At 41.3% G+C, this 17,297-nt stretch overlaps 1 protein-coding gene across 1 annotated transcript; it reads right to left on the reverse strand.

Annotated features, from left to right (window-relative positions):
• Nucleotides 1-591: 591 nt before the first annotated feature.
• Nucleotides 592-16,369, reverse strand: LOC126422535 (uncharacterized). Its single transcript, XM_050087244.1, has 2 exons — nt 15,794-16,369; nt 592-666 (listed from the first exon to the last, which is right to left on the reverse strand). Exons 1-2 carry the CDS (start codon nt 16,367-16,369, stop codon nt 592-594), a joined length of 651 nt encoding a protein of 216 aa, XP_049943201.1.
• Between the last annotated feature and the right edge of the window lie 928 nt (nt 16,370-17,297).

Raw genomic sequence — 17,297 nt, forward strand, 5'->3', positions numbered from 1 at the left:
TAAATTCGTCCAATTCTTCACAATCCTGGAACATGTGCCAGACCAACCACAGCTACAATCTGAGGAACTCCAATACATATGAACCAGGTCTATTAAATTAAAACAAACTTTTATTTATTTGAACGTATAAATAACTAAAAGATGGAGTTCAACTGCTACTATCTTCAAAATCTGACCACTGGTGTACTTTCTATTATTTTTATAGTTCAGTATTTACACTCATCCTTACAGAGAAAAAACACATTTTTGCTGTGTAAGGATGAGTCTATACATGGGTAATGATCCTAACAATTTACGTCACTCTCCTACCACACCTAACCTCTCGTTGTCTTATTGGTCAATTTCCAGATATTTTTTCACATACCATCTGTATCCACTGTCTTAGTTGGCTTTAAGGCATTTTTGACGATTCCCCACATTAGTATATTATTTTAATATTCTTATATTTGTAATCCTAGTTTGTACTGATGTTGTGAATCACACTTATGTAAATGTACAAATCAGTCAACCCCAGTTTCCTGCTCTTTTGCAGCTATTTAGTTCGGTTCCCCACTTGATTGGTTCCTATGGCAGTCGCTTTCGTCTCCATGATCAGCTGGCTTTTGGGCCGTGTGCACTAGACACTTCCATTTTGTGCTGTCTAGGTAGGCTCTGTGGTTGCTGGTCCTATGTGGGAATTCAATTACTTATTTATTTACAACACTATTGAGTTCATTCCTATCTGGGACCCTCCTCAAAGTTAGCGCTTTTGTTCCACTGCCATGCGTTTGTTTTGATCCCCAATGAGTGGCTGGCTTGGGCGCCATGCATTCATGTTTACATAATTGTGTGAGTACACCACTTTCTAGAATGGTGGCTCTTCTTGATCACAGATAGTAGCACCTGAAGAAGAAGCTTTAAGCTTCGAAACTGGTCGTGAAATAAATTAACAAACTTACTAACAAATGAAACACTTTTTTATTCTAAAAACATGTTCCTCAGTTGAAAATGTTCACCTAATCAATATTTCGTCTGTCATAATTATTAAGTTGTTGCGTTTTTCCATAAGTTTAATAAACACAACAGGTACATGTTCAAAAATGGCTCTGAGCACTATGGGACTTAACATCTTAGGTCATCAGTCCCCTAGAACTTAGAACTACTTAAACCTAACTAACCTAAGGACATCACACAACACCCAGCCATCACGCAACAGGTACATGTAACAGTGACTTTAGTCTGCAGTAATATGTCCTCCTTCACTATTTTCAACAATCTGCCAACGCTAGGGTAACTTTTCGATTCCACAACTGCAGAAATAATGTGTTTTTGAGGCGAAAAAATCGTCGAGTCATGTTCAGAGCGCATTTTCATTCCAAGAGGAAGTTCCCTGAAGATTGTGCGATTGAGTGTGGAAAAGGCGAAAATCGGAAGCCACAAGATCAGGTAATAACGTGGGTGCACATTGAATTCCCAACCCAACTCCTGGCTAGTGTTTTTTGTCAGTCTATCATAATATTAGACAGAAAAATATTTAGACTGACATGGAGCTATGCTGGAGGAGCATCACTTCATGTTGTCTTCCTGGTCGTTGTTCTTTGATTGCGTGAGAAAGGTGACTCAGTTGTTGACAACAAAAGTCAGCAGCGATGGTTAACCTTGAGGAAGCAATTCTTAGTACAGCACACCGTCGCTGTTCCACTTGCCACATACGAGAGGTTCTAGGCGCTACAGTCTGGAACCGTGCGACCGCTAAGGTCGCAGGCTCGTATCCTGCCTCGGGCATGGATGTGTGTGATGTCCTTAGGTCAGTTAGGTTTAAGTGGTTCTAAGTTCTAGGGGACTGATGACCTTAGAAGTCAAGTCCTATACTGCTCAGAGCCATTTGAGCCACTAGATGCATAAAATTATCTTTTGTGGCTACACATAGGTGTTTATAAAGGGAGTTGCTGCTTTGTTTGGGCTCAACCATTCCTTTTCTTCCTCATGTTCGAATAAATAGACAATTGATCGCCATCAGGTACGATACAGGATAGAAACTGGTCGGTGTCGTTCACGAGTCAATTGATCATGAGCGAGCAGAGATGCACATACATCGATCCACTGATTTTTGTGATTATGGGTTAGAGCATAAACCCGATTTTTGAACGTTCTCCATTGCTTGCAAATGTGACACGATGGTGGAATGATAACAGTTCATTATATTTGCCAGTTCTTGAGTACATTGGCAAGGATCATTCTGGATTAATGTGTTTAAATGATGTTTAGCAAACCTCAAAGGTCTTCCTGAATGTGGTGAGTCACTAATGTAACAATCCTCCTAAAAACGAGAAATTTGTTTTCTTGTCGTGCTCTCTCCAGTGGCATTATCCACATACACGGACCAGATGCTGGTTGCCTCCACTGCTATTACCCCTCTATTGAACTCAAACAAAAGAGCATGTCGGAAATGTTCCGATTTTTCCACTTGGTACTTAATTTTCTAGCATTCACGGCACCACTCATTATCTCCAAGTGACAAAAGGACAATATGTAAAGTCAAATAGCAACACTGAACTACAAATAAAATGACAATCGATAAATAAATCCTAGCTACAGGATACCGACATGCAAAATGAAGACACTCGAAATTATGCATCAACCTAATACTTTAATATTCAGAACTGATATCTTTGCAACACCACATTTTTACAAATAATTATTCATATTACTTTTGAGTTAACAAACCATATGTACTCTTCATTTTTAGATACATTAACCACATTAAACCACCACCTTCAGTTGTTCTTATACAAGAGAGAGTAATCTTCTCAAACTTCGTTTTTCAACTCTTACAACATGTGACTGTTGTTAATATAATTGTTCTTTGGAAATCTGCGCATCTCCAGGGAAGGTAGGTGATTCATGAAATGCTTAATCACGCTTCGAGTTGGTATTTTCTCTCTCAAAATTTCTGTGATTGGCGTCCCCTACTGAAGACTCAAGTCGTCCTTCGATATAGCTCACCACATAAAAAATAAAATCAACGAAAAATATCTGCACATGCACACCAGACATGTAATTTTCTAATTATATAAATAACATTTGGTTGCGAGTATCATTCGTTGGTAAGATGACGTAAGGATATGCAACACTTCTCTAAAGTACGCTGGTGTCCAAAATTAAAGCAGCAAACGGAAATTTTGCAAGGTTGCCTTTATTTAGCCACAAAACAGCATAAACAGGTAACAGTAAAGTAGAAAAAGTGTAAAGAATACAGAACACAATCAACTGCAACACGCATAATGGTAGGCAAAAATGTTCTTCTTTTTTTTTTTTCAACTTAGCAGTTTTGCACACGCATTCTGACAACTTGTTAACGTGCTCAGTATGGGGTGGGACCACCTCTGGCACCAATACAGGCCTGACAACAATCACCTGTTGAGGTAATAACACCCATTCTTTCAACGGAACTACTCACAAGTCTTGAAGAGTGGTTGATGGATGCGCACATGATGCAACCCATCATCCTAGTACATCCCAAACACGCTCTATGGGATTCAAAACGGGAGAGCGAGCAGGCCACGCAATGCGTGCAATATCTTTCGTTTCCAAAATAGAAAAACATCAACCATCCATGTTCTATGAGATCAAGCATTATTGTCCATCAGTTAAAATCTGGGCCCGCAGCACCTTGCAAAAACCGCGCATGAGATCCCAAGATCTCTTCACGGTACCTAACAGCAGTTAAATTTTAGTGATTCACCTGTACATATTCGTGAAGAGGTGTTCGAGCAGTCAACATAATCCCTCTTCACACCGTTAAGGATCCTTCTCGATATAGGTCCCTATCCATAATGTTTGGGTCCCAAAATCGTGTTCCACGTGCCCTCAAAATGCGAATCCGTCGAGAATCACTGTACAGACCAAATCGGCACTCGTCTGTGAAAGAACATTCGCCTAGCGTTCGACTGTCCAGGTGGCATGTTGACAGCTCCACTCTAGACTTTCCCTTCTGTGCAGAAACGCCGGAGGTAAACAGACAGCAGACCTCCAGCAATAAGGGCACTCCACTAAAGACTTCTGTCCTCCGTTTCCTCGATAAAACACATATAGGGGATGGCAGTTGCAGTGCAGTACCAAGGACAACAAAATACAGCAGAAGGTTGAAAATTATGAAGCAATGCTGAAATATACCAAAATACAGAAAATATTTCAAATGTAATAAGAAAAAGATCTCATGTTTTTTGACATTTATTTAGAATGCAAGACAGTAGATTAACTAATAAGATTTTCAAACATTTGTGGGATTATAAATCCACAATAAGCTGGGTCAACAAATTAAAAAAAGATTTTGGAAAAACAATATAAACAACAGGGAAACCTTTTGGGAAAAAGTATTGAAAATGGAAGGATTCAAAGGGATAGCAGCTAAAAAGATTTGTTGAAAACTGTCAGAAGATAAAAAGAAGATACACAGTGAAATGAAAGCCTATTGGAAGAGAAGAAAGAACAAAGAATTGAAATTAGAATGTGGTCCTTATATGGCCTATTCACAGTAAGAAAAAGTGCATTCGAAATAAATTCGCTAAATGCAGATGTTTTGGCACCAGCTGCGTTAGGTATAGATATATTTCCTGTCAATGAGATACGAAAATTTGTCCCATACCATGACACAGAATTGAATTTTGCACTTATTGAGAGTGGCTGCTTTAAACACTTGGGCTGTCATGCACGCCTCCTAGTCTGGCACAAAGTTTCATATCACTAATAGGTAGTTTATGTATACTTAACATGGATGGTGCCAAAATATTTACATTCAGCGAATTTATTTTGGATGACTGTGAATTACTGTTAATGTCTTTTCAGTCTGACATCCAAGTAAGTAATAATGTTCTTTTTATTTATTATTATTTATTTTATTCATTATTTATTCTTTCTACTATTTATTATTATTATTATTATGAAGATTGTTCCCCTTTAGGAGAGCGATTGAACATGACTTCATAATTCCATCTCTGGACGTTTTTCTTCTTTGCTTCCCAAAAACTCTTCATCCTCTCAGAATGCTCCATCTTCCGTTCTTCTGTCCATTTTTAACCTGGCTAGCACGATGTTCTTTCCTCGAACTTCACACTTGTGATTTTATTAGAAATTTGTGGTAAGGTCTTATGGGACGAAACTACTGAGGTCATCAGTCCCTAAGCTTACACACTACTTAATCTAATTTAAACTAACTTACGCTAAGGTCAACACACACACACACCGAGAGAGGACTCGAACCTCCAACGGTAGGGAGCTGTGATTTTATTCTGGCACTCAGTACTGTCTTCGAGAATTTTTATATTGATCTGCTGCAGATTCCTCTGGACTTCCTTCAGCAATTCTGTGTCGCATTCACTCTTTGTTATAATACCGAAAATTTTCCTTGCTGTTCTGGAGTCTTCCACCCTGTAGATATGTGTATAAAATTTGGCTTGGCGTTTTATGATTCATTGTTACTGTGTTGGTGTTTATATAGAGCTCGTTTTGTGGTCTCTTCAATCAAACGCCGTTTTTGTTGATTGCCCCCTAGATCTTCCTGAGAATTTTTCTTTCTTGCTTTTCTATTTCCCTAATTTTTGAATTACCATGAATCACCATTGTTTCAGCTGTATAGATTGCTTCTCGAAGAATCACTGTTATATAGTGCCTTAATTTTGCGTCTTTCGAAATGCACTTCTTGTTGTAATGTGTCCATGTTAGCTTATAGGCCTGCTGGAGTTTGGTGATTCTTTGTTCATTGGCGGTTCGGTTATATCCTCAGGACTGTATAGTTTCTTCAAGGTATGGCAGACTTGTGCAATTTTACCATGTTTTGTGATTAAAGGGGATTAATTTTCTGGCTGTCTCTCCATATATTTGGTTTTTCCATAAGATATCTGTAATCTGGTCTTTTGTGAAATTTTATATAGTTTTTACATTGCGTGAATCGCTTCTGTTCTGTTATTGATGATAATTGCAATATTATCAGCGAAAGCAAGGCACTTGACTTTAATTCGGTTCTCTTTTTTGATACCAATTTGGATGACCTTTACATGAGATTCCCATTCCCCGATGATCTTTTCTAGAACAATATTGAAAAGCATTGGGGATAGTAAGTCCCCTTGTCAGACTCCAGTTTTGATTTCGAAGGCTTATGGTATTTCGTCCATGAATTTCACTTTGGATGTTGTTCCTGTAAGTGTCTGTTCTGTGATTTTTGTGTCTTTCGGTCGATCCCAAATTCTTCCATGATTTTAAATAGGGTTTTACGGTCCACTGAATTGTATGCTTTCCTGAAGTCGATGAATGTAATTACTGTGCTTCTGCATTCCCTCATCTGTAATACCGTCTTTAAGCACCAGATCTGTTCCACACATGATCGTCCCTTTCTGAATCCAGCCTGATATTCACCAATTAGTGGCTCTGCTTGGGATTTTATCCTCTTTAAAAGTGCTTAGGAAAGGATTTTGTAAGCAACTGGGAGCAGGGGAATTGCGTCTGTGATTTTTGATGTCTGTCTTGTCGCCCTTTTTGTGTAGCTGGTGAATTAGAGAGCTTTTCCAATCCTATGGCATTTACTCCATCATCCATATGTAGTTTCTGCATAAGTATAGGATCGTTTAGTTTCCAGAATTCAGCAATGATCCCATCTTCTCATGGTGCTTTGTTATTTTTCAACTGTTTTGCTATCTCCATAATTTCCTCGAGATCTGGGGCATGTGAGTCTGGGTGTGTGAATACTTAAGAAGAGAAGACAAGTTTTTCTTGGGATGATTCGCGGTTGAGGAGTGAACTGAAGTATTGGGCTAAGATTTTCAGTTATTTTTCGTATTGGTTTCCAAAGAACCATTTGGTTTTTTGAAGCACAAGCTGGGTGCTTAGTATCTCTGTAAGTTTTCTCTGAAAGTCTTATAGAAATTTCTTGTATTATCTTTGATGAAATCTTGCTGGATTTCGCAGAGTCTGTTGTTGTCATATACCCGTTTTTCTTTTCTAATTATTTTTGAGGTCTGTTCTTGGGTTTTAAGAAAGTTCTTCCAGTTTTCTTCTGTTTCGTGACTGCTAAATTTTTTCCACACAGTGATTCGGTTCTCGACCACCTGATCACAGATTACGTTCCACCAGTGATGTTTCCTGGTGTGAGAGGGTTGTCCTAATTTGATGGCTTTCTGAATTTTCTCTGTTAGTTTCTTCCTGTCTGTTGATTTTTCCTGATTTATTTGCATGATGATTTTTTTCTTTGTTGAATTCCAGATATTCCACATCTGGTTTGGTACTTTTGGGTGGCCTTTTTGCGTTCTCTTAGGTTGAAATTTTGTTTTTATTTGGAGAAGATAATGATCTGATTCAAAGACACCTTTGCGAGTTCTGATTTTTAGAATTTATTTTATGATTACCTTGGGAATTGCGACATGGTTAATTTGGTATTTACCCTGTCTAAGACTAGGCGATACCTATGTGGTTAACTTATGTGCAGGTTTTTGAAATTGGGTACCTATGATTTCAAGTCCGAAGTTTCTGCAGAAGTCGATTATTTTTTCACCATTCTTGTTGGTACGTTTGTGATTGGTATGGGAGTCAGTGGTATCTCTGAATTCATTTCCCTTGCCTAACTGTGCGTTAAAACCGCCTAATAAGATTTTCACATAGTGCCTTGGTATTTTATTTGTTGTTTCTTTCAGTGTTTCCCAGAAATTGTCCACTGTTTCAGGGTCGATTTTATTGTGGTGATTTGTGGGGGCGTGCACATTGATAAAAGTGTGGGCTTTATTAGCTGATTTTACTGTAAGCAGGGAGACACTTTCATTGGGAGACGTGAATTCAATAACTGAGTCGATTACAGAAGTGTGAATGGCGAATCTAGTTCCAAAAAGTGGTAGTTTGTCTCTTACTTTTATGGCAGGTTTGCCCTTGTAGATCGTTTAATTTTCTGTGTTAAAGTGTCCTTCATTCATGAATCTTGTCTCTTGCAGTGCAGTAATTTTCAGGTCAAATTTTCACATCGCATTGGTGAGTTTCTTTAATTTGCCTGTTTTAGTGAGGGTGTTCACATTAATTGTCCCAATGAAATTTTTGCGTTTCATTTTGAGAGTGTGAGAAGTCTTTGAGAAGCTCCGATTTTTCTTTGTGTGGTGTCCCCGATCCCCAGAATCTGATTATCAGATGAATCCAGTCTATCGACTGGTGCATGGGGTAGTAACTCTGTGATCACCTTTTCCATCATGCGTTCCAGTTGAATTTTTGTTTTTGTGGTGATCTCTGTTGAGACCACAGGTATACAACTCGATTTTTGAGTTCGAGAAGGCTTTAGTGCAACTGCCTCAACTAGAAGAAGAGACTCTGACCACTGGCCACCAGATGCTGAACAGTCACCATTGGGGTTGTGTTTTTTGTTGGTTGTGGTCTGCCCTGGGTACTTCATTTCCCCAGCACCACTTACTGTCGCGTCCCAAGCGTGGGTATTGCGAGGGATTGGGCGACACGGTTCGTGGATGGGATTTTAGCCGGTTGACCGTAATGAGAGGGAGACTTTTGATCTGGCTAAGATGTAATAATCCCTGGTTTTCACAAGGCTAGGAAGGTGATAGAAATTAAAGTCGTGATAACTTTAACAAATTGCAGTTTATTCTAAGTGCATACAAATCGTCCTATCTGACGGTGGTTGCACTCACAGGAAGGCCAAGTCTAATACAGAGACGGTGACTGACTCCACCGTTCCGACTGCCTACTAGAAGTTCTGCAACGTTTCTTAACACCCTACGTTAGAAGTCCCGCGGCTACGCCCTGACGCTCTCCAGCGACTATCTCCGGCTGCCTGCCTACAGCCCGTTCCCCAGCCCAAGTCGGCTGCTGCTATCTAACTCTTCGCCCTCACCCGACACAACTTCGCTCTCACCCGACACAACTTTGCTCTCACCCGACACAACTTCGCTCCCCAGAGCGGCGTGCTCTCGGGTTTTGTTAACGTTTCCCCTCCGACCCCGCCAGCGCTTGGCCTGACGTAGCGTCGAAGGCAACGTGCCCTTATTTGGTAGCGTTAAAACATTGTTGTTGCTATTGTTCTTCAGAGGCTGAGTGGAGGGGCAGAGGCGCCTCTCCCTATATGGTCACGCACTGCGTCCTGAGCCCTTCATTGGCTCCTCGTGACGTAGTGCGGTCCCCACCAAGGGCCCTCTTTCTTTCTCTCTCCACTCCCAGACCTCTCTCTCTAGCCAGGAATGCTTACTGTTGATATTCTTAATTGAATGCTTATCATGAGTCCCTGCACAGACCCTCGTTTGTATCTACCAGCTGTTTACTTTCTTATCAAAGCACCCAGCTGCCCTGCAGCTCGAGTGCCGCCTCGGCTGGCCCTTCTGCCACGCCTGGCGTCCCACGCTACAATTTTAACTTCGTCCCACGTACTATTCTTAAGGTACTGCAATTAGACTTGGCTTGTTCCTGCGGTTACAACACCTCCCCCGCCAGGGAAATTGGTGTTACTCCTCAGAGTACCGTCAATTGTGATTCTCTCATTTTATTTGATTACATTTTCTTTATTACATCAACACTTCATATGTTTCTTTATCTTTCATATACACTTAATTCCATTAAGTTCTTTGTGAGACACAATCATTTTATGCATACATTTATCAAGATACACTTTTCTTCTCCTTTTTTTTTCAAATCATTGATACAACAATTATTTATCAAACATACATTTATCAAGGTACATTTTTCTTTTTCAGTCATTGATACAATTACAATCAAGGTACATTTTTAAACATTGATACAAAATACCATTTTCATTCAACAAATACATACAGTTTCCAAAATGGACAAAACACTAAAATTGATTACACCTTTTCATAAGACACCTCTAATATATTTTACCTTTTGATTTGACTTAACGCCTGTTTCTGAACAGAACTGAATCTTCGTGGTTTTTCCCACATCTTTCGTATATCACTACCTCTTCAGTGTCTTTATTAGCTTGCCTTCTGCTTAAGCTAGTCTCTGGATATTGATTTACTATAGTGTTTCTTATACATACTTTTCCACAACAGTTACTATCGTCAAAGTACTTCCATAAACTTTTGAAACATTCCTTACAGCATTTACAATTTTTACAGCAACATGTTATTACAATAACAATGACTATTGCTATAGCTACGTATGTAGTTACTGAGTAATGGGTAAAGTATCTGGAGTATTTTAGTTCCTCCTCCTGCCTTTCGGCCATCCGCTGGACATCGTCCAACCTTTTCCCAGCGACTTTCAAGTCGTCTAATTGTGTTACTACCTGCTCTAGTGGTAAATCTAGCGTTAACATTGATACATTCTTCTTTTCTTCGTTTACTACACAACAGTCAAATTCTAAATTAATTTGAGGTATTATATCCTTCTTTGTTACGTTACTATGAATTACTCTATCTGTTTGTATGAACACTCTCGTTCCATACCCTTTACATTTGCTATAAAAACTTATCTTTCCTACCCCTTTCATTAATAAATCCTTCGGGGGTTCTTTTCCACATAATACTGTCAGTCCTTCTTCCTTAGGAGCTACATATAGCCATTCGTTACTGTTTAGATGGGTCCAAAGGCTCTGATTCAGTGCGACTATTTTTCGCACACAATCTTCCGGAATTTCTCTTACCGGTTGTAATAACTTGGCTTCGCATTCCTCATGGTCGAATGTCGATAGCAACGCGAATGACTGTCTGCACAGTCTTTTGTTCTTACTCAATTCTTTACATTTTAAATCATCCGCAGAAAGTTTCGCGTACTGCCTTTTGGATTCATCTATCAGTAGAAATTCTTTCTCTGGCTGTATGTATATGTACCTCCCTTTCATATTTGGAATCTCCTTTGGTAATGGAAGAACTCTGTACAAATTGAAATTATTATTGTCTATTAAAGGGATATTAATTACGTACCCTAGTATGCTACCGGAAATAAAAACATCTAGATCGATTATTCTTAACAAGAGGTAGCCTGATGACTCCGCGAGAGGAACAGGAAACTTCACGTCCTTTAATTCGTCTCGGATTAAACTTAGATACTTCACAATTTGTACTGGATTAATGATGTGAGGCTGAAGTATTCCCTTTTGAGCATTTACAATGGCATTTATCATTTGCTCGTACTCTTCTTCGATTTGGCCAAACACTGCCGCTAATTGCAATACTTGTTCCGTTACAGTGGCAAAAGTTGCTACTCGTTTGAAACCTATATCTGTCTCCTTTACGTATTCCTTCATGAACCTTTCTAGTCTCTGCATGCCTGTTCTTAGAATGTGTTCGTTTGATTCTAATGTATAGACTGTTCTGTTTACTCCTGCTAATGTGGCCCTTACCACTGCCACTTGTTCCTTAGTTAACCTCAGCAACCCTTCAGAGTTCTTTTCCATAGCATCTATTCTTTCCTTATAGTACGCTGCGTCTGCTTCGTCCAATGTCCCGAACAGTATCTTACTTACCTGTCCGACGAAGTTGAATACTCCTCTCTTTCTTCTGGTTTCGTGTTTTGTGAGTTGCTGTACGAGTTGCTGTAGCCCTGTAATCTTTTCTACGTGATGTGTAACCTGCTGATCTAATACTCTACATTCTATTAATCCAACATTTAGTTGTTTCAATGTGTCACGGCACCTCTGTACCGCTGCCTTACCGTACCTCTCTGCTTTTTGAAATCTTTCTGTTATTACATCTAAGTTAACATATGTGACTATTCTCCATGTGGTACTGTATATCTCTAGTTGTCCTACGTGATCGTAATACAGTCCTGATGAACTTGGTATTGAGGTTACTTTGAATTCGTTCGTTTCGTATCCTGACGCAACGAAGCTGTATGTTGCTACCACTATGATGAGTTGCACCACTTGCCACTTGAATGCCATACCTGAAATTTTAAAAGAACTGTTTCAGCCTGTTGGCATGTACTTTTGTTTCTTTGTTTCTTTTAACTCTTATAACTACATTAGGACCTTCCACTTTTAACACTTCAAATTGACCTCTCCATTGCGAATCTAGTTTCCGAGATCTACCACGTCTCACTGATTCGTCGTGTAATAACACCTTGTCCCCTACATTAAATTCTTTTGGATTCTGTTTCAAATCATACTGTCCTTTACTGATTATCTTACTCCTTATAATAGAATCTTTAGCCACTCTATGGGCTTCCTGCATTCGTGCTCTTAGCTTATTTACATACGAATCATAATCGTAACTTACCTGCGGTGTTTCTTGCTGCAGTACTCCTGGTATGTTAACCTTTCTTCCGTACATTAACTCAAATGGTGTATAACCTGTGCTACTGTGTGGTGTAGTGTTGAACACAAAAATTGCATACGGCACCCATTTGTCCCATGAACTTTGATCTCCTGTTACAAAGTGTCTGAGATATTCTACAATCGTTCTATGGCTCCTTTCTAGAGCACCATTTGACTCAGGGTGGTATGCTGTAGTATTTATACGTTTTACCTTCAACAATTTACATACACTTTTAAACACATCACTCAGAAAATTTGATCCTTGATCTGTTAACAAAACTGATGGAATCCCATACCTTAATACTATATTTTCTACAAATGCTTCTGCTACAGTTTCAGCGTCTTGCTTGTCAATAGGGACTGCTACTGTGAATTTACTCAGATCGTCTTGGAATGTTAACATGTACTTTTTTCCTGTACTAGATACATCTAGTGGACCCACTATATCCATTGCACATTTTTCAAATACTGTTTCAGCTGTGTCTGTAATTTCTAAAGGCATCCTTGTTTTCATTTGTGTGTTTTTGTTCTTTTGACATGATGGACACTTCCTAATATAATTCTCAATGTCCCGCTTCATTCCGCGCCACTGCTTGTACGCTTTTATCCTCTCAAATGTCCTATGCATTCCCTGGTGCCCTCCCAAGGGATTATCGTGCATCTCCTTTAATATATTTTCCTTTTCTTCGGGGCTAATTTCCTCATTACTATTTGTTTCCTGGTCCATCTCACCTGACACTTGCGCTTGCCGCACGTTTACGGAACTCTGTTCCGCCTCAGCTTGTGCTACGGAGGTTCTTTCTGCCTCCACATTTCGCTTTGAACTTATCTCTTCCTTTCCTTCATGCCTTATCCGGCTTAACGCGTCTGCATTACTGTTTAGCCTTCCTGGCTTATATACTACCTCGTAGTCGTGCTCTTCGAGCTTCAATCTCCACTTTAGGAGCCTCGAACTCGGATCCTTCACACTAAATATCCATGTTAGTGGCTTATGGTCTGTCACCACTGTGAATTTTCGCCCATACACGTATGGTCTAAACTGTTTTACCGCGTACACTATAGCCAACAACTCTTTTTCCGTTGTACTATAGTTCAGTTCTGCTTTGTTCAGTGCTCTTGATGCATATGCAATCGGCAAGTCTTCGCCAATCTTTTTCCCTTGCGATAACACGGCTCCCAACGCTGCGTTACTCGCATCCGTTGTGATTATAAACGGTTTCGTAAAGTCGGGATACTGAAGTAACGGAGGATTCACTAATTTCTCTTTCAGTTCCTCGAACGCATTCTTCTGTCGTTCTCCCCATTGGTATTCTACTCCTTTCTTTAAGAGTTCATGGAGAGGTTTCGCAATTTTGCTGAAATTTGCAATGAAACGTCGATAGTAACCTATCAATCCTAGAAACCCTTTTAGTTCTTTTGTTGTTCTCGGCTGTGGGAAGAACTTCACCTTCTCCACCTTTGCCATATCCGGTGATATTCCCTTGTCCGTGATACAATGACCTAGGAATATTACCTCCTTCCTCAGAAATTCACACTTGTCCGGTTGCAACTTCAAATTGTGCTCTCGCAACCTGTCAAATATCTCCCGGAGTTTTTCGTTATGCTCCTGCAGGTTTTTCCCATAACATACTATGTCGTCCAAATAGACAAAACATTTAACACCTTGTAAACCTGCCAATACTGTGTTCATTAGTCTCTGGAAACATCCTGGGGCTCCTTTCAGTCCCATCGGCATTCTTTTGTATTCGTAATGCTGATAGTTTGAGCTGAATGCCGTTTTCTCTCTGTCCTTCTCGTCCGTCAATATTTGATGGTACCCGCTTGCAAGGTCAAGCGTCGAGAAGTACTTGGCTTGCCCTAATTGATCCAGGATATCGGAGATATTCGGCAGTGGAAATGCATCGCCTACCGTGATGTCATTTAATTGTCGGTAGTCCACTACTATTCTCCATTTCTGCTTGCCACTTGCATCCAACTTCTTTGGAACTAACAGTAACGGTGCGTTCCATGCGCTCTTGCTTTCGACAATTATGTCATCCTTCAGCATTTGTTCTATCTGCTCTCTTAGCACTTCCTTTTGCGCTTCAGGGATCCTGTACGGTCTAGCGTTCACTACCTTCCCCGCGTGTTCCGGCGCAATCGGTATTCTATGTTTCACTGCAGAAGTATAGGACAGTTTGTCCCCCGGTAGATGAAATACATCTCCGTACTCCGTGCAGACCTCTGCTAGAGCGCTCTTTTCTTCGACATTCAAATGATCCATTCTGAGTTGCCTTCGCAACACACTAGCACGACTTTCCGTCTTACCTACTGCTTCAGTGCTACATTTTACTTCGCGTACTTTCGCTATTCTTTCTAACTCTTCCGTTACTAATCTGACATTTCCTAGTCGAACTCTGTCCTCTGACACGTTTAATGCACTTACAATGCATTTCCCATTTCGCACTTTTACTAAGGACTCTGGTACATGTACCCCTTGTGCCATCTCCTGCCTCGGTATGACCATTTCTCTTTCGATTCCCCGTGGTACCTTTCCGTCCACTTCCAACAACATTATTCTTTCTTCCTGGGGCCCTATCTCCCCGCCTATTTCTGAATCTGCTTCTATCTCTTGTCCCTTTGGTTCTTCCTCTACTACTAAGGGTATATCTCGCCCTTTTAGTCTTATTACTTTACCCGCATAGTCCAGCTTGACTCTATGCTGTGTTAAGAAATTTCTCCCTATCAATCCGTCGTACGGAATGTCTAAACCTCTACCGTACACGTGAAATTTCTGTTTCACCTCTTCAGATCCGTCTATACTTAAGTTTATTTGTACCGTGCCTATTGTGCTAACGGCTTCACTCGTTACACCTTTTAACCGAAGCTTTTCTGTTTCATTGATCCCCAGCCTACTCTTTACCGGAATGCTCGTCCTCTTTAACAAACACAATTGTGCTCCTGTGTCTATTAGCAACTTTAAATACTTCTTTAGTTCTACGCAGTACAACATTACCACGTCGTTTTCTGTTGCACAGTCGATTACCCTCACTGTGGGTTTACCTATTGCAACAAGGCCCGACTGCGCGGCCTTGCCGCCTCTTAGTTTCCCTGTACTACCTTTCCTGTTTTGCTCGATACTGGCACCCTGCCTTTTCTCCAGGCGTGCCAGGGCCCTTCGTGGCAGTCTTTCGCGTAGTGGCCCTGCCGCTTACACTTAAAGCACGCAACATCTCTTACTCTTGTGCACGGAACTCCGCAGTTCCCTGGTAAATTACACTGTGGACATCTCCACTCTCGTAACCCTCCATCGGTTTCTCTATGATTCCCTCTGAATTCCCGTACATCTATCGGGTGAACTTTCCTTAACCGCACCCTGCATTCCATGTCTGTGTGTCCCGGCTTGTCACACCCATAGCAAAAGTTTGTAAATTCTTTACCTGTCATGACTCGTACTCTATGCTCTGGCCTGCTTTTCCTACACTTGCTCGCTATGTGACCTCTCAGCCCACAATTGAAACATTTCAACTCTTTACTTTCTCTCACGTTTTTTACAGCTTCCTTATTTCTAGTGTACGTTACCCTCGGGGCTAGTCCCCGCTCTCTCATGGACAATATCGCGCTCTCCTCCTGCAGTGCCAACTCCACTGCTGCTGCCAACGTGATTTCATCGCCTCTACTTCTCACTATGGTTTGTATTCTGTCATTACTTAAACCCTGAATAAAACACGCTCTTCCTAAAGAGTCAACTAGTTCTATTGCACCTTTCAAGTTTTCTCTGGCCGTAACTCTATTTACCGCTTCACGAAAGTCTCTCTGCATTTCATCAATTCTACTTGCCCACATTGCTATCGGTTCCCCTTGTCCCTGTCTGGCTTGGAAAATTTTACATGCGTAGTAGTCTATAGTACGCTTACTGGCATAATTTTCCTCTAAAACGTGTTTCACCTCTTGCCACGTACCTGTGCGTTCACGCACCTGCAATCTCGACCTGGCCTCACCGGTTATCTTTGCTTTCACGAACTTCAATAACGTTTCGTGTTCCTCAGGCTTTACTAATTCAAAAGCTGCATCTACGTTTTCGATAAATTCTCTTAATTCCTTCTTGTTCCCTTCGAACACTTTCGACACAATACATAGGGCCTCTTTCACTGACATCTTACCACTACTGGAGGATGACGCAACTTCATTAGTTAGGGGCATCTTAACTAAGTTAACACTTTACACAACAAAATACAATATTCTTAATACAGTTTTACAATTACCGCTTCTTTTGTGGTGCGCCGTCTGCTCTGTTGGCTCGCGTCGTCCTGCGCTGCTTCGCGCTCTCCTTGTGCCCGCGCTGTCCCGCGCTCTCCTTGTGCCCGCGCTGTCCCGCGCTGCTCCGCGCTCTCTTTGTGCCCGCGCTGTCCCGCGCTGCTCCGCGCTGTGTCTGCGCCCGCGCTGTCCCACGCTGCTGCGATGCGCCGGCCGCCGCTCTGCTGGGCTGTGCCGACCCCGTCGCTCTCCTTGGCTGCCGCTGCTACGGCTGCTGCCGCTTCTGCTGCTGCTCGGCCCGGACCCCCGGACTCGAACGCCGGCTGCTTAGGCACCTCTGTGCCTCGTCGCTCCGCGTCGCGCTGCCGCTGTCCTGCGTTGCCCTGCACCCGCGAGGACTACCTTTCTGGACTCTAACGTACTGGTGCTACTAATGCTGAAAGTTGCGAGTCGCCACAACTTCCTGCCAATTGCCACAGTCGCTGTAGCAAAATCTAATGTCTCTGCCTCCTATTTGCCTATGCGCCTCTGTGATAACCCCACACCTGGCACCAAAAGTTTTTATTTATGTCGCGTCCCAAGCGTGGGTATTGCGAGGGATTGGGCGACACGGTTCGTGGATGGGATTTTAGCCGGTTGACCGTAATGAGAGGGAGACTTTTGATCTGGCTAAGATGTAATAATCCCTGGTTTTCACAAGGCTAGGAAGGTGATAGAAATTAAAGTCGTGATAACTTTAACAAATTGCAGTTTATTCTAAGTGAATACAAATCGTCCTATCTGACGGTGGTTGCACTCACAGGAAGGCCAAGTCTAATACAGAGACGGT

This window comes from Schistocerca serialis, chromosome 1, assembly GCF_023864345.2.
Source record: "Schistocerca serialis cubense isolate TAMUIC-IGC-003099 chromosome 1, iqSchSeri2.2, whole genome shotgun sequence".
Taxonomy (NCBI): domain Eukaryota; kingdom Metazoa; phylum Arthropoda; class Insecta; order Orthoptera; family Acrididae; genus Schistocerca; species Schistocerca serialis.